Source organism: Hypanus sabinus, unplaced genomic scaffold, assembly GCF_030144855.1.
Source record: "Hypanus sabinus isolate sHypSab1 unplaced genomic scaffold, sHypSab1.hap1 scaffold_367, whole genome shotgun sequence".
Classification (NCBI taxonomy): domain Eukaryota; kingdom Metazoa; phylum Chordata; class Chondrichthyes; order Myliobatiformes; family Dasyatidae; genus Hypanus; species Hypanus sabinus.
Window position 1 is genome coordinate 325,527 of NW_026781263.1, and position 22,910 is coordinate 348,436.

General features: G+C 43.7%; 1 protein-coding gene across 1 annotated transcript; it reads left to right on the forward strand.

The window, feature by feature from the left end:
- The first annotated feature begins 572 nt into the window (after positions 1 to 572).
- Positions 573 to 19,383, forward strand: LOC132388615 (gastrula zinc finger protein XlCGF8.2DB-like). Its single transcript, XM_059960990.1, has 5 exons — positions 573 to 717; positions 3,434 to 3,587; positions 10,957 to 11,601; positions 16,846 to 16,851; positions 19,338 to 19,383. Exons 3-5 carry the CDS (start codon positions 11,363 to 11,365, stop codon positions 19,381 to 19,383), a joined length of 291 nt encoding a protein of 96 aa, XP_059816973.1. The 5' UTR covers positions 573 to 717; positions 3,434 to 3,587; positions 10,957 to 11,362.
- The last annotated feature ends 3,527 nt before the right edge of the window (positions 19,384 to 22,910 follow it).

Consider the following 22,910-nt stretch of genomic DNA (forward strand, 5'->3'; position numbering starts at 1 on the left):
CAACAGATGTGTGGAGACCAAAGGGAATCGAGGAAATGAGGATCGGGCAGAAATATGTGGCTGAGAAGGGAGAACAGCCGCTATCTTGTTGATGGTTAGAGGGGCTGAATGGCCTTCTGCTGCTGTTTCTCACTTAATGTTTCAGTGTTCCTGATCAGTGAGGCCGGAGGAATATAAATAGAAATTAGTGTTTATAGACATAGTCTGATTTAAATGAAACTTGCACATTTCTGGTTTGGGTCTGAATTGTGTTTCGGACCGCGATGTGAGTCGAAACTCTTAACTCTGAGAGCTCTGTGACCTGGGGCTAGAGGGAACGGGACCGGGGAAGATATGGTGGGAAAAATTAAATACGTATCTGGTTTAAGTTTGGAAATAATAAAATAATATGGGAAATGCGACGGTGGGCAGGGCAGTGTGTGAAGGGCGAGGAGCCGTCACCGGATCACGTGGGAGGCCCTCCACTCGTCACGTGATCCCGTTTTACCGCAGATCGGAAGCTTCTGCCGATTTTTCTGAGGCCCCGCCCACCGCTCGATGACGCAATTAGCACATTGCGCATGCTTACATTCCTGGGCTAGTCCGTGCTGTTTTTTTCGTTCTTTGTGAAAGCGGGTCGGCGGTGAGATCGGGATGCGGAGGGGGGTTCTCGCCGTCTTGGACGGGGTGCCGAAGACGGATTATTCTCTGCGGGGCAACACCAAAAATTTTCTTTCGGTGAGTATTGAAGCCGGTCCCGATCGGGGAGTTCTGACGTTGGGTAGTGAGTTAACTTTCCCGAACTCGAAACAAGAGAAAATCTGCATTTGCTGGAAATGCGAGGAACGCGCACAAAATGCTGGAGGAACTCTGCAGGCCGGGCAGCATCTAGGAGAAGAGTACAGTCGACATTACTGGCCGAAACCCTTCGGCAGGACTGGAGAATGAAAGGTGGGGGAGGAGAAGGGAGAGAGAAACACAAGGTGATCGGTGAAACCTGAAGGGGGAGGGGATGAACTTTCCCGAACTGGCGGCCTCGCCTCGCTTCCTTCACAGAATCTGCCAGGGTCAGTCCGGGTTGTGAGACCTTCACAGCGAACCGTCTGAGATGAGCCGCCGCTCAGCCCCTGTTGTTCTGGTCCTATTAGCATGATGACGTAAAACATATTTCCATATTGTTACTGACAGAGAAATGTATAATTTGTGTTCCGTGTGTTAACTGAATGTACTTGCCTGTGATGCTGCCACAGTGTTTCTCTGTTCCTGTACTTTCCCGTACTTGTGCACTTAGCAATAAATTCAACAGGTCCTGCGAAAATTCGGTGAGATTTGATTAGTGATAATAAACTTTGCAGCTCGGTCGGTGGAATGTAGAGGCATGTTAATGTAGACACTGTTAAATGCAAAACCCTGAACAGTGTTAATGATCAGAGGAATCTTGGAGTCCGAGATCATCGCTCCCTGAAAGAAACCGCACAGATTGATCGGGTGGTTAAGAAGGCAAATGGTGTGGTTGTAGCGGTGTGCTATAGGCAGCGCTAAAATAACGACACGGGAGTTGGTAAACTGCAGTCAAAGATAACTTTATTCGAACTCAACAGCCTTGCTTTAAAGCCTCCTTCAACCCGCCCCCGTGGGCGCGGATGCTCCAAAAGACACGTACTCACAAACCCCCGTAGGCTATCTCCCTTAGCCGGAACGCTGGCTAATTGTGAGCCGGTTCGGGTGTGCCAGGAAATGGGTCGCCACATGGTTGTATTGATCATTGAGTTCAAAAGTCGGGAAGTTATGTTGCAGCTTTATAAGATTAATTAGGCCACATCTGGAGTGTTTTATACAGTTGTGGTGGCTATCATTCTCTGAAGGATATCGGGGCTTTGGAGCGGGTGCAGAAGAGGTTTACCAGGACACTGCCTGGATTAGAGGGCCTGAACTACAACGGGAGGGTTAGGGTTAGGCCACATCTGGAGTGTTTTATACAGTTGTGGTCGCTCTCTGAAGGATATCGGGGCTTTGGAGCGGGTGCAGAAGAGGTTTACCAGGACACTGCCTGGAATAGAGGGCCTGAGCTACAACGGGAGGGTTAGGGTTAGGCCACATCTGGAGTGTTTTATACAGTTGTGGTCGCTATCATTCTCTGAAGGATGTCGGGGCTTTGGAGCGGGTGCAGAAGAGGTTTACCAGGACACTGCCTGGAATAGAGGGCCTGAACTATAACGGGAGGCTGGACAACCTTATGTTGTTTACTCTGGAGCCGTGCCGGCTGGGGTGAGACTGAATAGACGTTTAGAAGATTACCAAAGGATTAGAAACAGTGTCTCAGAAAGTCTCTGACTAACCACATGATCAATGCCTCTCATAAACTTATATACCTCTTTCAGGTCACCTCTCATCCTCTGTCACTCCAAGGAGAAAAGGCCGAGTTCACTCAACCTATTCTCATACGGCATGCTCCCCAATCCAGGCAACATACTTTTAACTCTCTTCTGCACCCTTTCTAAGATTTCCACATTCTTCCTGTAGTGAGGTGACCAGAATTGAGCACAGTGGAGTGTGACCAAGGTCCTATATAGCTGCAACAAAAACTCTCGGCTCCTAAACTCAACACACAATTAATAAAGGTCAATGCACGGTAGACCATAGAGTCAACCTGCATATCAGACTTGAGTGTCCTATGGACTTGGATCCCAAGATCCCTCTGATCCTCCACACTGTGAAGAGTCTTCCCATCAATGCGAAATTCTGCCATCATGTTTGACCTAACAAATTGAACAACTTCAAACTTATCCGGGTTGAACTCCATTTGGGACTTCTCAGCCCAGTTTTGCATCCTTTCAGTGTCCCACTGTGACCTCTGACAGCCCCGCACACTATCCACAACACTCCCAACATTTGTGTCATCAGTAAATTTACTAACACATCCCTTCACTTCCTCATCAAGGTCATTTATAAAAATCACGACGATCAATGGTCCCAGATATAAGTATACTGTAAATTTTTATTATTTTGTTTTTTTTTTCTTCTATATCATGTATTACATTGAAATGCTGTTGCACAGTTAACAGATTTTACACCACATGCTGGTGATAATAAACTTGATTATGAATCTGAGTGGATAGACAATACATTTTTCCTGGGGATTGAAATGTCTAATACACTTAAGGTGAGACCAGATGTAAGTGACGTTTGTGTCTTTCCACAGAGTGTTGGGAGCTGGACCCTCTGCCTGGGGTGGGAGACCCCACTAGTCACGTGATCCTGTTTGCCCCTCCGATTTATCCGCAGATGTACAATCTCTTCACGCATGTTCACTGTTTCCGGGTGGGTGGTGTTTTCCTTTCTGCTCAGCCTTCAATGTTTAACGTTCAGTGAGTTTTGTTCATAGTAACAATTAATAGAAATGTTTGGTTCTCCTTTTTATTGTTTATCGGCTTCATTATCTTTGATGTTAAAGTTAGATATGTGATGAGAGATATATTGGAAGAAAATCCCCAAATGGAAGCAAACCATGACTGAAGACGAGTGAAACAGCCCGAGGATTGAGAACATCAACTGGAGAGAATCCAACTGACTTGGAGATTCCATTGATATAGTCAGGAGAAAGTTTGGTGAGTCTCATTTACTCAAACACTGGTCCTTTAGACATTACATACCTGTACAAAGGAAGGTAGGAAATAGTTGGTGTGAGACTGAATGTGCCCAGAAGAACCAGTTATGCCTCTGTCAGACCCAGTTACAATCACTCCAGGTCTGGTAATGTGCTTCCAGCAGACCAGCCCTTTGAAACCACTCCCATTCCCTCACAGTGGTCACTCAGTTCAAGATCTCTCATCCTCTGATGTAGCTTTTGGTCAGTTCTGAGTGGGGAGAGGGAAAGAGAGGGAAGTGTTTATACTGACTGTCTTTCAAAAACAGTAATTGTTTGAACTTGCTGCAAACTCTCTCCCCATACCCTGTACTTTCTCAACTAAATTATTGACATAGATGACAAGTAGCAATGGGTGTAACCTCAGGGAATGTCACTAAGAACGGGACTAGTCCAAGAAACAGGCTGTCACCATAACACTCTGCCTCCTACCAATCGTCTGTTTGCAGACTCTGGGGCTCTGTAACAAACTCAATGTTAACAGGAAGATTAGTCAGTGATTAAGATGATGAGGGAATTGTGGCCTCCTGAAAGGACACGTGAGCTGATCTGTCTGATTCATTGGACCAAATCCACCCTCGATGATAACGTAATTTACCCCTTGCCCATCCACCCAGGTCATGTTACTTCTGATCACCCACAGTACCCCAACCACCCTCTGTCCCGCCAGTGGCTCCAAACCCTTCTGACCATTCACCCCACACCGACTCACTGACAGGCCCCCTTCACTCACATCCACCCTCCCAAGCTGGAGGGGAACCACAACAAACTGATCCCGCAATCCCGACTCGGGCGCAAATCTAAAAGACTGGAGAACGCGGTGGCTCCAGCTGTCTGGATCGATCCAAGCCCATTCCCACTGCAACCGGCCCTCGATTTACACAAACCCGAGATTAACTCTTTCCTCACTGCTACCTGAACATGAGAAACACCAGCATCACCTGGGGTTGGCATTGCACTGTGATTTGCTGTAGGTCCTCGTATGCTGTGAAACTCCCCACTGTTGGACATGTAGACCAGAACCGTATACGTTAAAGACTCCCCACTGTCAGATATGTTGACCAGAACCATACGTGTTAGAGCTCCCCACTGTCGGATATGTTGACCAGAATCATACACAGTAAATGTCAAGGCATGGAACCATAATCCCATGGTGGATTTGTTCAGTGACATGTGAACATACGTGATTAACGACCCTGCAACTGGGGACTGAATAAATAGTTAGCCTAACAATTCTAATCAGACACACCATCTTCTCACCTTTCTCCCTCATCCCTGTCTACGTACCCCGTTTCCCTCACCACTCCTCCTCACGGTCCCTCTTCATCCTCCTGCCCTCTACTCCAGACCTCCCTTTTTATTCAGTCTCTCCCTTGCCATCTCGCCTCTCCCTCACCCCCTTCCATATCATCGCCCCCTCAACCATTCTTGCTTCCTCCCCACCTCTACGCTCCCCTTCACTCTTCTCTATCTGTCTCAGTGACACTGCTACTTGACCATTCTCTCACTCTCTTTCACCTTCTGCCTTCCCCTCTCCATCTCCCCCTCTCTCATGCACCCTCTCACTTCAATCAAATTTGTCTCTCTCACTCAGTCACCTCCACCACTCTGTAAACTCCATTTCCAGCTCTCACCCTCTCTTTCTCTCTCTCTGCATCCCACCCTCCCCCTCTCTCAAACACTTTCCCTGCTGGCTCCTATATCCCACATTGTCTTCCCCTCTTTATCACCCTCTAAATCTACCACTCATCCCGCATGTTCTGCCTCTTTGCTCCCTGTCAGTCCTCCTCCTCACCCCCACCCCCCCATCACACCCCGTGCTCACCACCTCATCCGATACAGTGGTATGTAAACAGCTGGGCACCACTGGTCAAACATTCTGTTACTGTGAATAATTTAGTGTGTAGAAGGTGAACTGATCTCCAAAAGTCTTAAACACGAAACATTCTTTTCAACACTTTAAGCAAAATTAGTGTATTATTTCTGTTTTGTACAATTTTAGAGTGGAAAAAAAAAAGGAAAGGAGCACCATGGATAAGTTTGGGCACCCCAAGAGATTTGAGCTCTCAGATAACTTTTACCAAGGTCTCTGACCTGAATTAGCATGTTAAGGCTATGGCTTGTTCACAGTCATCATTAGGACAGGCCAGGTTATGCAAATCACAAAGCTTTATAAATACCCTGTCTCTTCAAACCCTGTTCCAACAATCAGCAGCCATTGGCTCCTCTAAGCAGCTGCCTAGTACTTGAAAAGTTAAAATAAATGATGCTCACATAGCAGGAGAAGGCTATAAGAAGATAGCAAAGCATTTTTCAGGTTGTCGTTTCCTCAGTTCACAATGTAATTAAGAAATGGCAGTTAACAGGAACAGAGGAGGGCAAGTTGATGTCTGGAAGACCAAGAAAACTTTCTGAGAGAACTACTCATAGGACTGCTAGAAAGGCAAATCAAAACCCCCATTTGACTGTAAAAAAAAATTCAGGAAGATTTAGCAGACTCTGGAGTGGTTGTGCACTGTTCTACTGTGCAGCGACACCTGCACAAATATGACCTTCATGGAAGAGTCATCGGAAGAAAACCTTTCCTCCGTTGTCACTGCAAAATTCAGCATCAGAGGTTTTTCTCACATTGAGGGAGAGTTTGTTTTCTTGACACCAGACAGATGTTGTTCAGACCTCAGACAAAGTCAGCAATCAAATGCTTGAGCATGGTGCGATAAATGTGTTGAGCTGTGGAAATCATGATCCAGGAAGCATTGTAGGAAAGCCAGATAAGCCCAGGGCATGGAATTATGATATCGTAGGCATTACTGGGAATTGGTTGCACCCAACAGTCTGAGGGATTTAGAGGAACAAATTTGTAGAGAGTTCACAGACTACACCAAAAAACAAAAGTTGATATAGTAAGTGATTTTAACTTTACATGGGACTCCCATACTGTAAAAGGACTAGATGAGGTAGAGTTTGTCAAATGTGCCTCAAGCAGTACGTAAAACATCCGGCGTAGAAGTGTGCAATAAGCTGTTGGGAAATAATCCAGGGCTGGTGACAGAAATTAGTGTATGGGAACACTTCATGTCTAGTGATCCTAATGCCATGAGATTCCAAGAAAATATGGAAAAACAGAGGCCTGGACTTCTCTTGAGATTTTAAATTGGAGAAAGATCAATTTTATGGTCTTTGCAAGGATTTGACAAGTGTGGATTGGATCAGGCTGTTTTCTGGCAAAGGAGTACTTGGTAAGTGGGGGTTCTTCAGAAGTGAAATTTTGAGTGTGTAGAGTTTGCATGTGCCTGCCAAAATAAAAGGTGAAAGGTAACTGGTGCAGGGAACCTTTGTTTTCAAGAGATATCGAGGCCCTGGATATTTTGTTCCTCTAAATTCCTCAGGCTGCTGGGTGCTACCAAGACACATTAATGACTACAATATCATATTTCCACACCCAGAGCTCATCCGACTTTCTTTAGTTGTCTTCTCTTCGTTTCTAAAAGCTTATTTACCCTCTCTTTGGCTTTTATGTTGGTTTTGGATTCTCATTTCAGCCAAGGTTGAGTCCTCCTACCTTTCCAATGCTTCCACTTCTTTGGGATGTGTCTATCACTCAGCTCCCGAGTTGCTCCCAGAGACTCCAGCCATTGCTGCTCCATCATCACTCCTACCAGGTTCCCCTTCCAGTCAAGTTTGGCCAGCTCTGTCACAGAAACATGGAGAAGGTCAGAACAGGAACATGCCCACTCTTGACGAACAGAATGGTGACCTATACAGGAGACAAAATAGATGGAGGAGGTTTTAAATAGTAGTTTTGCATCTGTATTTGCTCAGGAGATGGACACAGAGTCGATAGAAGTGAGTCAAAGCAGCATCAACTTCATGGACCTTGTACACGTTACAGAGGTGGAGGTGTTTGCTGTCTTAAGGCAAATTAGCATGGATAAATCCCCAAGGCCTGACAAGTTGTTTCCCAGGACCCTGCGGAAGACAAGTGCAGAAATTTTCGGGGTCCAAGCTCAGATATTTAAATCATCCTTAGTGACAGGTGAGGTACTGGAGGATTGGAGGACAGCCAAGGTTGTTCCGCTGTTCAAGAAAGGCTCTAAGGATAAATGAGAAAACATTATGTTAGTGAGCTTGACATCAGTAGTGGGAAAGTTATTAGAATATATGTGCAGGAGCTGGATATGTAAGTATTTGGATAGATGTGGACTGATTAAGGATAGACAGCATGGTATTGTGCATGGTAGGTCATGTCTAGCCAATCTTATAGAGTCTCTGGAGGAAGTTTTCAGGAAAGGGGATGAAGGCAAGGCAGCTGATTTTTTCTCCATGGGAACTTGACAAAGTCACATATGGGAGGTTGGTCAAGGAGGTTCTGTCACTCAGCATTCAAGATGAGATAGTAAATTGGATGAGGCAATGGTTTTGGGAGATATTTAAGGAAAGGTACGCTGCAACCGGTGTTTCTCCAGTTAACGGACGATTTCCCTCCATGCCTCTCTGGCATCATGGGCAACCGCGTACGAGGCAATTACAGCAGTGGTTCCAAAGAAATCAGCAGCCCGTAACCCAGCTCCCCTGGAAAGTGTCCAGGGGAGCTGGCTGGATTCAAACTCAGGTTCATCCTGAAGTCCGGCACGGTTGCCACTGTGCCACCAGCCAGATCCGGAGATTTCTTTTCAATATTGTTATTGATTTTCTTACATAAAAGAATACCGAGTAACTTAAGTGTGTGTGTATATATATACTATATAATAATATATATATAATATAAATATAATATATATAATAATCTATAAAAATGATAAAATGGTACTAAATACAGTATATTAGAAACTGTATATTAGAAAAAATCTAATCCGCTACCAACAAAAAGCTGCTTGGTAAAAAAAAAAGAAAAAAAGGAAAAACATCCTTATCATTATAAATAAATAGATGATAATATTAGCCAACATCCGTACGTAACAACAAATCAAATGCTTTGAAAATAATTCAAAAATGGTCCCCATTATGTTTGAAAGTCTTTGATTCAGAAATTGAACACCAAATCTGTTCTAAATTTAAGCATGATGTAACATCACGTAGCCACTGATCAGGTATTTCCAAAATCATATCTTGCCCTCCAACATTACCAAATAAGGCAGTCAAAGGATTAGGCTTAAAATTAACTTTAAAAAGTGCAGAAAAGGTTTGAAATACTTCCTTTCAGTATTTTTGAAGACTCGGCCATATCCGAAACATATGAATCAATGAAGCTACTCCATAGTTGCATCTGTCAAAATAGGGAGACATATCTGAATAAAAACGAGAGAGCTTATCCTTAGTCATATGGGCCCTATGGACTACTTTAAATTGTAGGAGGGAATGGCAGGCATATAACGATGAAGTATTAACCAATTTAAAAATTTCATTCTAGATGTTGAAATCTGCAAATCTTGTTCCCAGAGATTTTAATTTTGTCTAAAGGAACATTTCTCATTCTCAACTGCAAGCCACAAATATTGGATATTGAACCATTCTGAAAAGGTTTCAGATTAAAAATTACATCTAATAAATTTTTATCTGGACTTTTTGGAAATGTATGCAATTGAGACTGCAGAAAGTCCCTAATTTGCAGACATTAAAAAAAAATAGGTTTTTGGTAAGCTCTATTTAGCTGAGAATTGCTCAAGTGAAAAGGCTTCCTCCAACTAACAAATCCTGGAAGCAGTTAATACCCAGTCTATCCCATTCTTTAAAAACTACATCAATCAAAGAAGGGTTAAAAATAGTTAGAAAAAATAGGACTTGATAGCAAATGTCTCATTAAAACAAAATATTTTCTAAATTTTATCCAAATCCTCAAAGTATGTTTAACTACCAATCTGTCAGGTAGTTTATTTAAAGGTAAAGGAAGTGAAGATCCAAGAAGAGAAATAATAGAGAATTTATGAACAGAATTAGCTTCTATAGAAACCCAAACAGGACAGTCCTCATGGTTAATATAGTATGACCAAAATGTGAGGTTCCATATATTGCCTGCCCAGCAATAAATCATAAAATTTGGTAAAGCTAAACCTCCATTCTTTTTTGCCTTTTGAAAATGAAATTGATTTTGTCTAGAAGGTTGATGTTTCCATATATAGGAAGATAGGGGAGAGTCAAGAGAATCAAAATAGGATTGAGGAATAAAGATGGGTGAGGCCTGAAAATGGTATATAAATTTAGGTAAGATTCATTTTAATAGAATTGATTCAGCCAATCAACGATAATGAAAGTGGCAACCATTTTGAAACTGTCCTTTTAACGTAACTCAATAGAGTGAAAAAACTTCCTTTAAACAGTAGCTTATAAATCTTAGTAATTCTTACACCAAAATAGGTTAATTGATTTCTTATAGATTTAAAAGCAAGGTTAGTATGAATGGGTACCAAATTATTCAAAGGAAGAAGTTCACTCTTATGTAAATTTAGATTATATCCTGAAAATTGGCTGAAACAAGAAAGTAAAGAAAGCACAGAAGTTTTGACATTAGAAATATAAAGTAGTACGTCATCGGCATAGAACAAAACTTTGTGAATAATACCTCACCTTAATATCCCATTGATACCGTGAGATACTCTAAAGGCAATAGCTAAGTGTTCTAAGGCCAGATCAAAGAGCAATGGACTCAAAGGGCAACCTCAAAGGACCAGACTGGATTTATTAAAGATTAATATTCTCATTTCCCTATTCGTCTTTTATTAAATGTCATTTATTCTCCTTCTAAAGAGACATTGGAATGTGTGACATCCTTAGATACTGAGAAGGCCTTTGATTGGGTTGCATGGAATTATCTATTTAAAACATAAGAAAATTTAATTTTGGGTCTGATTTTATTCAATGGTTTAAATTATTTTATTTATATCCTTCTGCTCGGGTTTTAACTAATTCTCAGAATTACAAACCATTTATCTCCAATGTTGAACTAGACAAGGTCAGGAGATATTTACATGGCATTAAGTCTATGGCACTTTAAATTAATAGTACATAAAAGAAAATCCCAGCTGTATGTCAACAAAAGCTACTTGCGTGAGAGTGTTTCAGTTACTGTGGAGCCAGGCACCCATGCAGCTCAAGGGGAATGGGGAATATTACCAATGGAGAGAGTCAAACTGAGCCGAGTAACAGACTGGAGATGGCAGAAATGCCCCATACTTATAGAGCATCAGAGAGTTTGATGGTCATTCCAGATACCAACACTGTGCCCAGTTAGAAGATGATTTCTCTCTCCAGCTTGGGTTGAACCATACTGTAACAGTGTGAGCTCATCTGAAATGTTGTCCTTCACCCACTGATGAATTTTTAAATCTTTACAGGTTAAAAATGACAAGGAATTTGTCTATGGAAATTCAAACATAGCACCCCAGTTTTGCTGTCTCGGTCTAGATATTTAAGAAGTGGAGCAAGGGATTTACTCGATCATCCTTCCTGCTCAGACTGTGGAGAGGGATTCACTTGGTCATCTGACCAACTGGCACGCCCATCATTTTACACAGGGGAGAGGCCATTCACCTGCTCAGACAGAGGGAGTGCATTCACTCGGTCATCTCAACTGAAGGTACTTCAGCAAGTTCACACTGGGACAAGGCCATTCACTTGTTCTGTGTGTGAGAAGGGGTTCAGTTGGTCATCCCACCTGTGGACACACAGTCAGATCACACTGGGCAAAGGTTGCTCATCTGCTGAATTTGTGGGAAAGTATTCACTCAGTCATCTGATCTAATGGCTTACCAGCAAGTTCACACTGGAGAGAGGCCATTCACCTGCTCAGACTGTGGGAAGGGATTCACTCGGTCATCTCACCTATTGAGACACCAGACAGTTCACACTAGGCATAGGCCATTTACCTGCTCAGACTGTGGAAAGGGATTCACTCGGTCATCCCATCTGAAAGTACATCAGTTAGTTCACACTGGGGAAAGGCCATTCACCTGCTCAGACTGTGGGAAGGGATTCACTCAGTCATCAAAACTACAGACACACCTGTCCATTCACACTGGGGAGAGGCCGTTCACCTGCTCAGAATGTGGGAAGGGATTCACTCGATCATCTCACCTATTGAGACACCAGACAGTTCACACTAGGCAGAGGCCATACACCTGCTCAGAATGTGGGAAGGGATTCACTCGGTCATTTGAACTGAAGGTACATCAGAGAGTTCATACTTGGGAGAGGCCATTCAGCTGCTCAGTCTGTGGGAAGGGATTCACTCGGTCATCCAACCTGAAGTTACATCAGCGAGTTCACACTGGAGAGAGGCCATTCACCTGCTCAGACTGTGGGAAGGGATTCACTCAGTCATCTAAACTGAAGTTACATCAGTTAGTTCACACTGGGGAGAGGCCATTCACCTGCTCAGAATGTGAGAAGGGATTCATTCGGTCATCTGACCTACTGGTACATCAGCGAGTTCACACTGGGGAGAGGCCATTCACCTGCTCAGAATGTGGGAAGGGATTCACTCGGTCATCTGACCTACTGCTACATCAGCGAGTCCACACTGGGGAGAGGCCATTCACCTGCTCAGAATGTGGGAAGGGATTCACTCGGTCATCTGACCTACTGAGACACCAGTCAGTTCACACTGGGTAGAGGCTGATCACCTACTTAGACTCTGGGAGGAGATTCTCTCGGTCATCTCACCTTTATGTGCATCATTGAGTTCACACTGGGGAGAGGCCGTTCAACTGCTGTGAATGTGGGGAAGGATTCACTCAGTAATCTAACCTTGTGACACACTGCCGGGTTCAGACTGGAGAGAAACTTTCAATAAGCTGCATGCTGCATATTTGTTCATCACCATTGCTAAATGTAATTTCAAGAGTGACTCGTAAATTATTGCTGCTGATCACCACACCCAGTTCTGCACCCTGGTCACTGGGCATGGGAGGAGTTTCTTCTGCTGCACATCCACCTTTAATAGAACTGGAGTTTAATATTCTGGATATGAGAGAAATAAGTCAGTTTTATTTAAAACTCTGTCTCCAGTACTTGGTGAATTTATAACACACCTAGCGTACAGTAGAGAGCCAACTCAGGCCGGCTGGATGGTGCCAGTGATTCTGTTCCAGGACAGTCATTTTCATTTTTTCAACTTTTTTATTGATTTCCAGTAAAAAATATACAAATCAGTGGAAAGGTTTAGCAAACAGATAATACAATAGACATATAAAGAGCAATAAAGAAAAGTATATATTGTCAAAATCAGATAGGTTTAATGTTATGCAGTTATACATACAGTATAATCAAAAAAAACACAACTCCTCTTAACAAATCGTTAAAAAAAATTGGAAAATTTTATTTATATGCAGGAAAACAACACCAAACTAAATTGGAACAAAAAAAAGAAAAGAAAAGAAAGATTGGGCTGTCCAATTGAGGATAAAATTAGAAGAAAAACAAGGAGAAATGCAACCTTCCAGTCACCTCCAAACTTTCACGGATAAGGAGTTTCCCGAAAGAGAATAAAGTAAAAATAAATTAAATCATACGAAAATATTGAATAAAGGGTTACCAGACTTGCTCAAAATTAAAAGATGTATCAAACGTCCAGCTTCTAATTTTCTCCAAGCTCAGATATGACATAATGAAGGTGAGCCAATAGAAAACAGTAGAGGATTAGATTCTTTCCAATATAACAAGACAGTACTCCTAGTCAGTGAAGTTGAAAAGGCTATCACATGCTGAGCGGAAGCAGATACTCTGCCTATTTCCTCTGGAATAATCCCAAAAATTCCTGTAAGTGAAATTGGGTTGAACATCCACATCTATAACTTTAGACAATATTCTAAACACATCTCTCCAAAAATTATTTAAGCTTATACATGACCAAAACTTATGAGTTAGAGCAGCTACCTCTATGGTATATCTGTCACAAATAGGGCTTATATTAGGAAATATATGCACCAATTTATCTTGGCCCTATGTACTATCTTAAACTGAATAGAGAGTCAATTTAGGTCTGCTGGACCCTGCCAGTGCTTCTGTCCCACGAATCCTTTTAAATCCTCCCCTGCTGTTCACCTCGTGTTCCCCCTGTAGGATGGGTTCCAAACAGTCACCACTCTGTGGGTAAAAAGGTTCCCCTTGAATTTTCACCAGACAGTTGAGCTGACTGCAGTTCTGTCTGAGATGTTCTTTGCCCCTGAAATCTCTGAGCTGAGGAAGAATGACATTTGGACTTACTCTCCTTATTCATGGCTCATTTCCACATTTTGGGTCATTTTCCGTGCTTCTAAAGGGTTGTTAGAAGACATCACTGTTCTCTAAAGACTGAAAGCAGAATGCGAAAACATTGGTTGGATGTTCAAAGGAGCAGGGTCAGAAACCAGAGGTGAGTCTGCACAGGGCAGAGTTTGGGGCTCTGGACGATGGTCGATGTAAGAACGTATCACGAAGAGAAGGAAATCAGCAGCTGGGTGTGGCAATAAATGACAGAGTAGTAACATTTGGAAGCTGATTGACAGAGAAAATAATTTGTCTGACTAATGACACAAACAATACCTGTGGTGAGGTGCTCCACTGGTCAAGGAACGTGTGTGTTCAGAATTGTTATATCTATTGAGGGATTTGCTTGTTTATCCTGTAATATTATATCCGGATGGTTATTATGGATTTTCCTATCTGTAATAATGTATCGATTATCATATATATTGTGAGAGTTTGACTAAGTGGATCAGGCTGGAAATAATTGTACCTTAATTAGGTTAACATGGTCATTCATCCGTTTGAATTTTAAAGCAAGATTTTGGTGAATGATATTTGCCACTTGATTGCAGCTGCATAATTAATCAGATTGAGTTCAACTGCCGCAGGATCCTGGAATGTGTTGGATTGTGTCTGGTTTCTCTTAGTATTTTCTGCATTGATTGCCTTGTTTATATTGTATGTATTTTTGATTTTTTTCCCCGCTTTTGTTAACCACCTTGTCCTGTATTTCCGCAAGGAATCCTTCTGTTTCTGGGAAGAGGTCTCCAACTCTCAGTCAGGTGCTCGATATTTCCTTTTCACTATCTCATCTGCTCAGATCATTGGGATGTCTCCCATGGAGGGTCATACTCATTCCACTAGTTCATGTTTTCTTCCACAGTGATGATTCGTTTTTCTGAGGTAGCTTCTCATTTAAGTTTCCTGGTCTGTATTTCTTATCACAATTGCATATACACATATGGAGTGCTGAATCATGTTCAAATTCAACTGTAATCCAAGATGGTGGCGCGACGGAGCTTGCAGCGGCCACTCCGGAGCTGATTATCTGTTATTTGTGAAGCGGGGTGCCGTGCGCCATCATAATCGGGTGAAAAACGGACGTGGGAGCACGGAGGAACCTCGGGAAATGTCCAGTAAGACCTTCTTCGTTGCTGCTGCTGTGAGGTCCGGGACTCAGCTGGGAAGAACAGGCCCCCAGTCCTCGGGGTCGCGTTGGTGGGGCCGTCTTGATACCCACGGCAGAGGATGGTGCTCGGAGAAGCTGTGCCGGAGCGGATGGTCGGAGTCTCGGAGCTTCGCCGGACATGGAGTCCACTGCGGTCAGGTCGCTTTCACTGTGTGCTGTGTCTGCGAGGCTGAGTCGGGCGGCGCCGTGGAAGCCCATAGCAGGGGTATTCCCTTCTGCCGCCGGCGTGGGATGGCGAGTCTGTCGGGACCCTGGGGACTTGTGGAAACTCTGTGGTAGTTTCTGTTGAAATTATAGTCCTTTAACATCTTTGGACTACTTTTACTGTGCCCATGGTCTATTTTTTTTAATGAATTATGCTATTGTTTGCACTGTTGTAACTACGTGGTTTTGTGCAGGTCTTGTAGCTTTAGTTTTTGGTCTTGTTTTGTCTGGTAGCTTTGGAGCTTCTTTCCGGGGAACGTGCTAAGATAGTAATGCGATATTAATACGCAGCAGCCTCTCCGGACTCTGGATTGGGGATTTCAAACGTTATGTGGATTTTCCGGTGTAGTCTGTTTTGTCATGTGCTTTTGTGATATCATTCTGGAGGAACGTTGTCTCATTTTTTTAACTGCATTGCATTTGTGGTTTCTAAATGACAAACAATCTGAATATAATAACGTGTTTTGATTTACTTTGTTTATCTGTGCGTGGCTCATCGGAGGATGCTGTCCTTTCTTTCATAAGTTGTTGTGTGTGTTGTTTGTGCTGCTGTTCTTTACAACCCGGCTTGGAGAAACCTTGTCTAGTTTGTCGGAGTGCATGTGTATTATTAAATGACAGTAAACTCGACTGGAGTTAGCTAGGCCACACCAGCCTCCGAGAAAAACATAGACTGACTGCCCAAACCATGTTCAAACAAAAGAAAGGTGAGGAATCTCAGAGTCTATATCCTCACCTAGACAGCCAGTGCCCAGGCAGGAATCAGGTCTGAACAAAGTTTTCCCGTCTTTGTGACTCCTTTCCTTGACGGCACTCCTTCTAACCGGCATTCACGCTCTCCCTCCCTCCGAACATTATTCACGACCATCACCCTCGCTCTGTCTCTCTGACATCGAACCGCCATCCCTATGGATGACATTTACTAATAGAAGGTTTACAGGGCTGTATGCTGCTTAAGCTTTGGGAGATTGTGGACTTCTGCGTTTTCCACGAAATAATATCGTGCCTGTCACTTCTGTTCCTCAGAACCATAATACAGCTGCGCAAATGAGATGAGTTTAAACCGATAAACAATAAGTCATGAAAATAAACATTGTGAACTAACTCCTTTGTTCTGCTAAGATTTCACACACCTCTCTGCTACTAGATATAAAGAGATGCATTATACTTGTACCTTAAGAATTCCACGCATGTGGACTCTCCGTGATAGCATGTTAAATAAAAGATTTGCCAACTGAACTTGATTCTTCAACATCTCTGACAATTTGCCTTAGCTAAGCAGGACGCCAACAAAATGGTTTCGAACGATGGAGTAACTGTGGGTGGGAATGGCAACTTCGAGTTAGCTACCCGTTGGGTGATCCGCTTTGAGCCTCCTGGCCCATGACCGGGTAGAAAGGACGGCATCGGCAAGATCAAGTCGGAAGGAGCGCAGCATTGTGTGAAATTGTGGGAATTAAGGACGTGAGGATCCGGATCCTAGTCCCACCCAGGATGTTTTCCGATTAGTAAACAAATCCAACGAGTATAAATAAGTCTTCGACAGGCGAACAGAACGAAATGTCGTTCACGCTTGTGCTTGCGACTGACCGTCTTTCCTTTGCAGGAGCAGGTAAGTAGATTGAAGGCGGATGGGAAGCAGTGACAGTAAAGTTGATCAGGGAGAGAGTTTCCTGTAAACGTAATGATGAAAACCAGGTAAGTAGATTGAAGGAAGATGGCAAGTAACGACAGTAAAGATTGCTGACAGAAATGCGGGGTGAGTTTTCTCTGTAAAGGTAAAGAAAAACAATGAGAAAGTTGCACCGGCAGATGGAACGAGTAAAGAAATCCCGGGGAGAGCCGCTGGTGCCGCCAGTCTCCACTGCTGATGATAGCTAGTTGGAAAGTGGAAATACTAGACATGTGATTCCTTTTACCAGTGACTTGTGTGGTTGGACACAAGGACGGTGGCTCTATGGGAGTCTTTTGAGATAAAGAAAATTAAATATTTTAAACGAGATCCTGTTCGAGGAGACGGAGACACTACGCGGGATTTAATAAAGTGTTTTGATTTATGCAATTTACTTTGTTATTTTGAGCCTAGTCAACGGAGTTTGTTGTCTTTGTTTTCCTAAGTATCTGTGGGTTGTGTGTGTCCTGGGTCAAACCTTGACTTGAGAAAAGGCTGGTGGTAGCTAAGCGACATCAGTCTCCGAAACCAATAAATAGACCGACTCTGCAGAAGACGTCCGAACAGAAGAACCGGGAGGTGTCTCGGGGCTTATATCCTCACCCAGAGAGTCTGAGAGAGCCCGAGCCCGCCCCGGATTCAGATCTGATCGATGTTTTACTGTTCGCAGAAGCTGTACAACAGAATCAAACACCCCGACCCGTCTGATAATGCCCAGGCAACCGAAGCCGACGAGCAGAAGGGGGATAAGGACAAGACAAGGAACTATCCAAGGAAAGATGAGCCTATTTTAAGGGTCTTCTGTCCACTGGCGGAAGGGACTAAAAATCAAATGGGACATGAATATAATTTGCGTATTTAACCCGGAAACGGGAAGCGAATCAGAATAGATCCTGTTACACAATATCCAAAAGAAAATGTTTGCCCCGTCGCGGTAATCCGGCCGTGGGCTATGTCCGAGGTGCAAGCTAAGGAACAAATTTGTAAGATTTATAACCCCTTGCCTGGAAATGTTCAGATGTTATTGAAAGTGGTGTGTGGGACCGACTTGGACGGCAGTGCAAGGAAATTTTGAAGTCCCCAGCGGAATAAAGTGAGATACAATAATGATGGAGATAACGTTACTAATGGAAAGTGGTTAAAGGGCACCGTGTAAGGCTGCCATTATGGGGAAGCCATAGTGACTCTGAAGAGTTTGCCAGGTGCAGACAAAAAACATGGGAAAATATGACTGACTGTGCTTCCTGTTTCCTTGACAGCTGGGAATCATCTGTTGGAATAGACTTACAGGACAACTCTGCGCTACCGTGCAGACAGTACAGACATTCTTAAACTGCCGAACGACGCTTATTATCGACGGCAGTCTGTTCCGACATGCAGACCTCTGATGCATTTCCAACGCACCGCCTGACACACTGAAACATCTCGGCTGAACAATCACCAGAAGCTCCTTTCCGTGTTTCACAGAGCAGAAACTCTTTCTCTTACCGGGCGCATCTATTACGGTCCAGAAGACACAGTGGCAGAACTGTTTATGAGTGAGGAACAGAATGAGTGGTTTAAATTGCCAAACTGGACTTCTCATGTCACGATTGCCGTTAAACTCCCTGCAACTCCTGAACTACTCGAAACCGTGCTTCAGACTTTACAGGGTTAAACCTCACACAGTCTACATCACTGCCTAATACTAACGCTACTCAACAACTTCATTCCGGATATTTAATCTTTGCCCTTTTCAGCGTTAAAACAAAGTTTGACTGCTTGCTCCCCCTCCTTCGCCCGAGCGTGTCGTACACCTTTTGCTTTCGCAGTCACCTCCCTCCCTGTGGTCGGTACACAAGAACCATGTGGCATTGTATATTCCGCCCCACCACAGGAAGACCAATGCTGTTCCACCCTCTATACGGAAATATAATTTGTCAACGTAGGGGTCACCTCCCACCCTGTGGTCGATACACAAGAACCATGTGGGATTGTACATTCCGCCCCACCACAGGAAGACCAATGCTGTTCCACCCTCTATACGGAAATATAATTTATCACCGGAGGCAGTGAAAGGTATGGAGCCTGGCACAGAAGCGCTGTTAGATCAGGAAGTGCTGTTCCCAACCTGTATTCCATGTAATTCCCCTGTTTCACCAATTCCAAACGCAAGTCATGGTAATGAGTGATTTTTTTAACAGACCTAAGTGCTATTAACAAGATAGTTGTACCTCTTGGTCCCGTCGAGCCCGATGCTGACGTCATCATCTCCATATTCCTGCCGCATCTGATGTTGTTCTGTTATAGACCCTGTTCTGCCTTTCTCTCCATCCATTTACACAGGGACAGTCAGTGTTTGATTGCTTTCACTTACAGTGGTGGACAGTGAACTCGGACCAGGGTGCATCATGGGTAAACTGAGAGCCCCCCGGTTTATGCCGCAGCAATCACACGGGATTTAAGCGCCCAGCGGTTGCCAGCGGAAAGTAGAAATTTACAAACTGCCGATTATCACTCTCGGCCGAGTTAATTGCGAAAAAATGACGTTGCGGCTCTGTTGCCAAGCCTGGCTGGAAAGAAACAAAAGGTATCCCTCAATAAATGTCAGCCCACTCTACAGGATTTGGGAGACATGGTTTCTCAAGGAACTGAGCAAATTGCCAAATACCTAATTGCAGCTTTTATTGATGCGCCACTTCCCCGCACCCGAATTGAAATGTTTCCCGTTTTGTGAATGGTCAATTACTGTAGGCATTGGATTCCTGAATATCGAATGATAGAGGCTTCTCCTCGACAAGCCTCATTACCGAGCATGTCTGACGAAATACAGTGGAGTCAGGAAATGAACACAGCCTTTAATGATCTTGACACTGCTTTGTCAACCGTCCCTGCTTTGGGCATATCTGACTATCCAGCTCCTTTCCAATTGTTTGTAAATAAGCACAAAGGGTTTGGAGTGGCAATTTAACACAAATACATCCGGGTCTCAGACAACCCGTTGCATATTATTCATTACAGTTACCTTTATTTGTAAGAGACAGGCCTGTTTGTCTAAAATCTGTCGCCGACCCTGCAGTTGTGGTGGAAAAGTCCAATCCTATTGTATTGGATCACCCTGATGAAGGGTCTGGGCCCGAAACGTTACTGTTTACTCTTTTACTCAGAGGCTGCCTGACCTGCTGAGTTCCTCCAGGATTTTGTGTCCATTACTTTGATTTCCAGCATCTGCAGATTTCCTCTTGTTTGTGATTGGACTCAGACAGCAGTCAACAACAGAAGGAGATGTGCTGCATTGACACAACAAAGTTAACCCCGGGTCATTACCATCTCCAGATACAATGGTCTTGTCATTTAATCTTGCCAGGCGGTTGTGTTGTAGTCACTAAACCTCTCAAACTGATTGGGAGTTAATTTGACCAAGACTAGTACGAAGTCCCTTCGGATTCAAACTGTGATTGTGTTCACGTGGTGGACGGAGATGGGACATAATCGTTACGTATCACTGGAACAGTTATGTGTAATAAAGTGTTGAGTTACTAATGACTGGCGCGAGCCGCATAAATCAATCCTGTGCTCGAAAAGTTACCTGTCGCGTCAACTCTTACTTCCGTCAAACTCCGGGCGTGTAGAATCACCGGAGTTGTACAAGGCTGATCGGTTGCAGGACAGACATCGGTGCGACGGAACTGGAAATTGAACGGAGTGTGTAATGTTCGGTCAGAGAGCGGTACAACACCATTTAAAGTAATTCTGCGATATTTCTCTGTGTGGCTTTCCGCATCAGATCATCAGTGTAAAAGATACAGGGTCCGAACCCTCAGACACGAGGTATTTGACATTTTTAACATGGTGATGAACTATGAGCACAGATGACTGAAATATTAATGGGTATTTAATCTACTGTACCTTACAAGCTGAGCGTTTCCAGTGATTGATGCCTGAATTCGGATTTCCAGTACCATTCTTTTTCCCAAAAATCGATTACACTTCCTGATGGAGAACAGTTCGTTCAGAAAGAGAAACAGCGGAGAGGTTGAAAAAAAGGGAATTGATCCACCCTGATTGAAGAAACCTGGAGAAAAGCACAGAGGGAAACACCAGAACGAAGAATGAGATGTCACGGAGAGAATGAAAATAAAATGGGACCGTCCCGGATAGTTCCCGAGTTCAACAGAGCGGCCACCGGGGTGAATTACCCCTTAGGCGCGTCTCACATATTTTTCAGGAGTCTGATGAAGGACAATTTTCATATTTACGGGGTAAACAGCGAGTGAAATGTATCACCACTAAACGCTAGCGCATTTCAGAGAGCTAAGTGTTACCCATGGCTCTACATATCGGCAAGTGGATAGATTATGAAGGAAAATGGCGATTGATTTAATTCCACTGCAGAAACAAGCTGGTCGCTCTACAACCTAACGAATTTGTCACTCTGTGCTGCAGTGTGAGAGTGTGGGTTTCATTCTGCATCTGTCAGTCTCTGATACAGTGTAAGAGTGTGGGGTTCATTCTGCATCTGTCAGTCTCTGATACAGTGTGAGAGTGTGGGTTTCATTCTGTATCTGTCAGTCTCTGTTACACTGTGAGAGTGTGGGTTTCATTCTGTATCTGTCAGTCTCTGTCACAGTGTGAGAGTGTGGGTTTCATTCTGTATCTCTCAGTCTCTGTCACAGTGTGAGAGTGTGGGTTTCATTCTGTATCTCTCAGTCTCTGTTACAGTGTGAGAGTGTGGGTTTCATTCTTAATCTGTCAGTCTCTGTTACAGTGTGGGAGCGTGGGTTTCGTTCTGTATCTGTCAGTCTCTACTATCGTGTAAGTGTGGGGTTCGTTCTGCAACTGTCTGCTCCAGCGTTACTGGTGTTGTCTCAGTCCCGTACCTATGAATAGGAATTCGAGGGAAGCTCAGATCTGACTTATGGAATCATGTAAAGTTCCGCATTGCAGCAGGAGGTTGACTGATGAACTCTGAGAATCTGCTGTCAGTGTTACGTCACTGCACAGCCGGGAACGTCCCGCTCGTCAGGGACGTGGCTGGCGGGAGAGCTTGTTCCAGTGATGCAAGACACCGTGTCCTATGTCACCCCCGTCAGTGCAGAAGACCGAGATGAAAGTAAGTGAATGGACCGAAGATGGTGAACAGACTGATACCGAATGAGACTAAACTCTGATGACTGTACATGCCCCGTATCCCTTCAATCACTGGATGCTCATGTGCTTTGACTGAATATTTACCGTTATGGGAATCTAGAGGTTATTTCCCAATAGAAAGGAAACCTTTGTCATCAGCTCCCTTGTTGAAGTAAATATTTGAGAAGGCAAGAGAAAACACTGATCGATTAAAAAGGTGGAGGTTCACTTAAAGACATCCCCAGAAAGGAGCAGGAAGGCTGGAGAGTTATTCATAACTGGAATCAACTTGGGTGATGAAAGTGAGTGCAGATGTAGAGGTAGGGATGACTGCAAATCCAGCAAACTCTGCACTTATAGACTTAGTTATTACACTGCAATAGGATCAGGAGTGAGCAAAAGTACAAACAGGAGAGGATTCTGAAGAGTTTGGGAAAATTCGATTGGATACAGGCACCAATCTGGATTATACTTGATAGTGCTAAATTTGAGGAGCGGGATTGTGAAAGAAACCAGTTGATGTACTTGCACCGTGACATTTGTGGACATCAAGGATCAGATAGAACTGTGGAGCATTTGAAGAATCTGTGTTGGTGGCCAAATCTGCGAGGAGATGCACATTATTGCAAGAACTGTTTGATTTGTCCCCAGTGAGAAACCAGATAAATCGGCTAGAAATGCTTTTTCAGGATACGCCTTGCAGAAGGACCTTTTGTTAACTTGCAGGGTTATTCTGTTGGATCTTCAGCTCCATCCTCAGGAGGACCGAAATATATCTTACAGATAGTGGATGCGTTCACCAAGTGGATAGAGGCTTCCACAACTAGATAATGAAGACCGCTGACGTTACCGCCAGGATTTTGTTGGACAGAGTTTCTACCCGTTGGGGA

What these genes read in the sequence shown, in the direction of transcription:
- LOC132388615 (XM_059960990.1), top strand. Translation starts at nt 11,363, where the DNA reads ATGGCTTACCAGCAAGTTCACACTGGAGAGAGGCCATTCACCTGCTCA.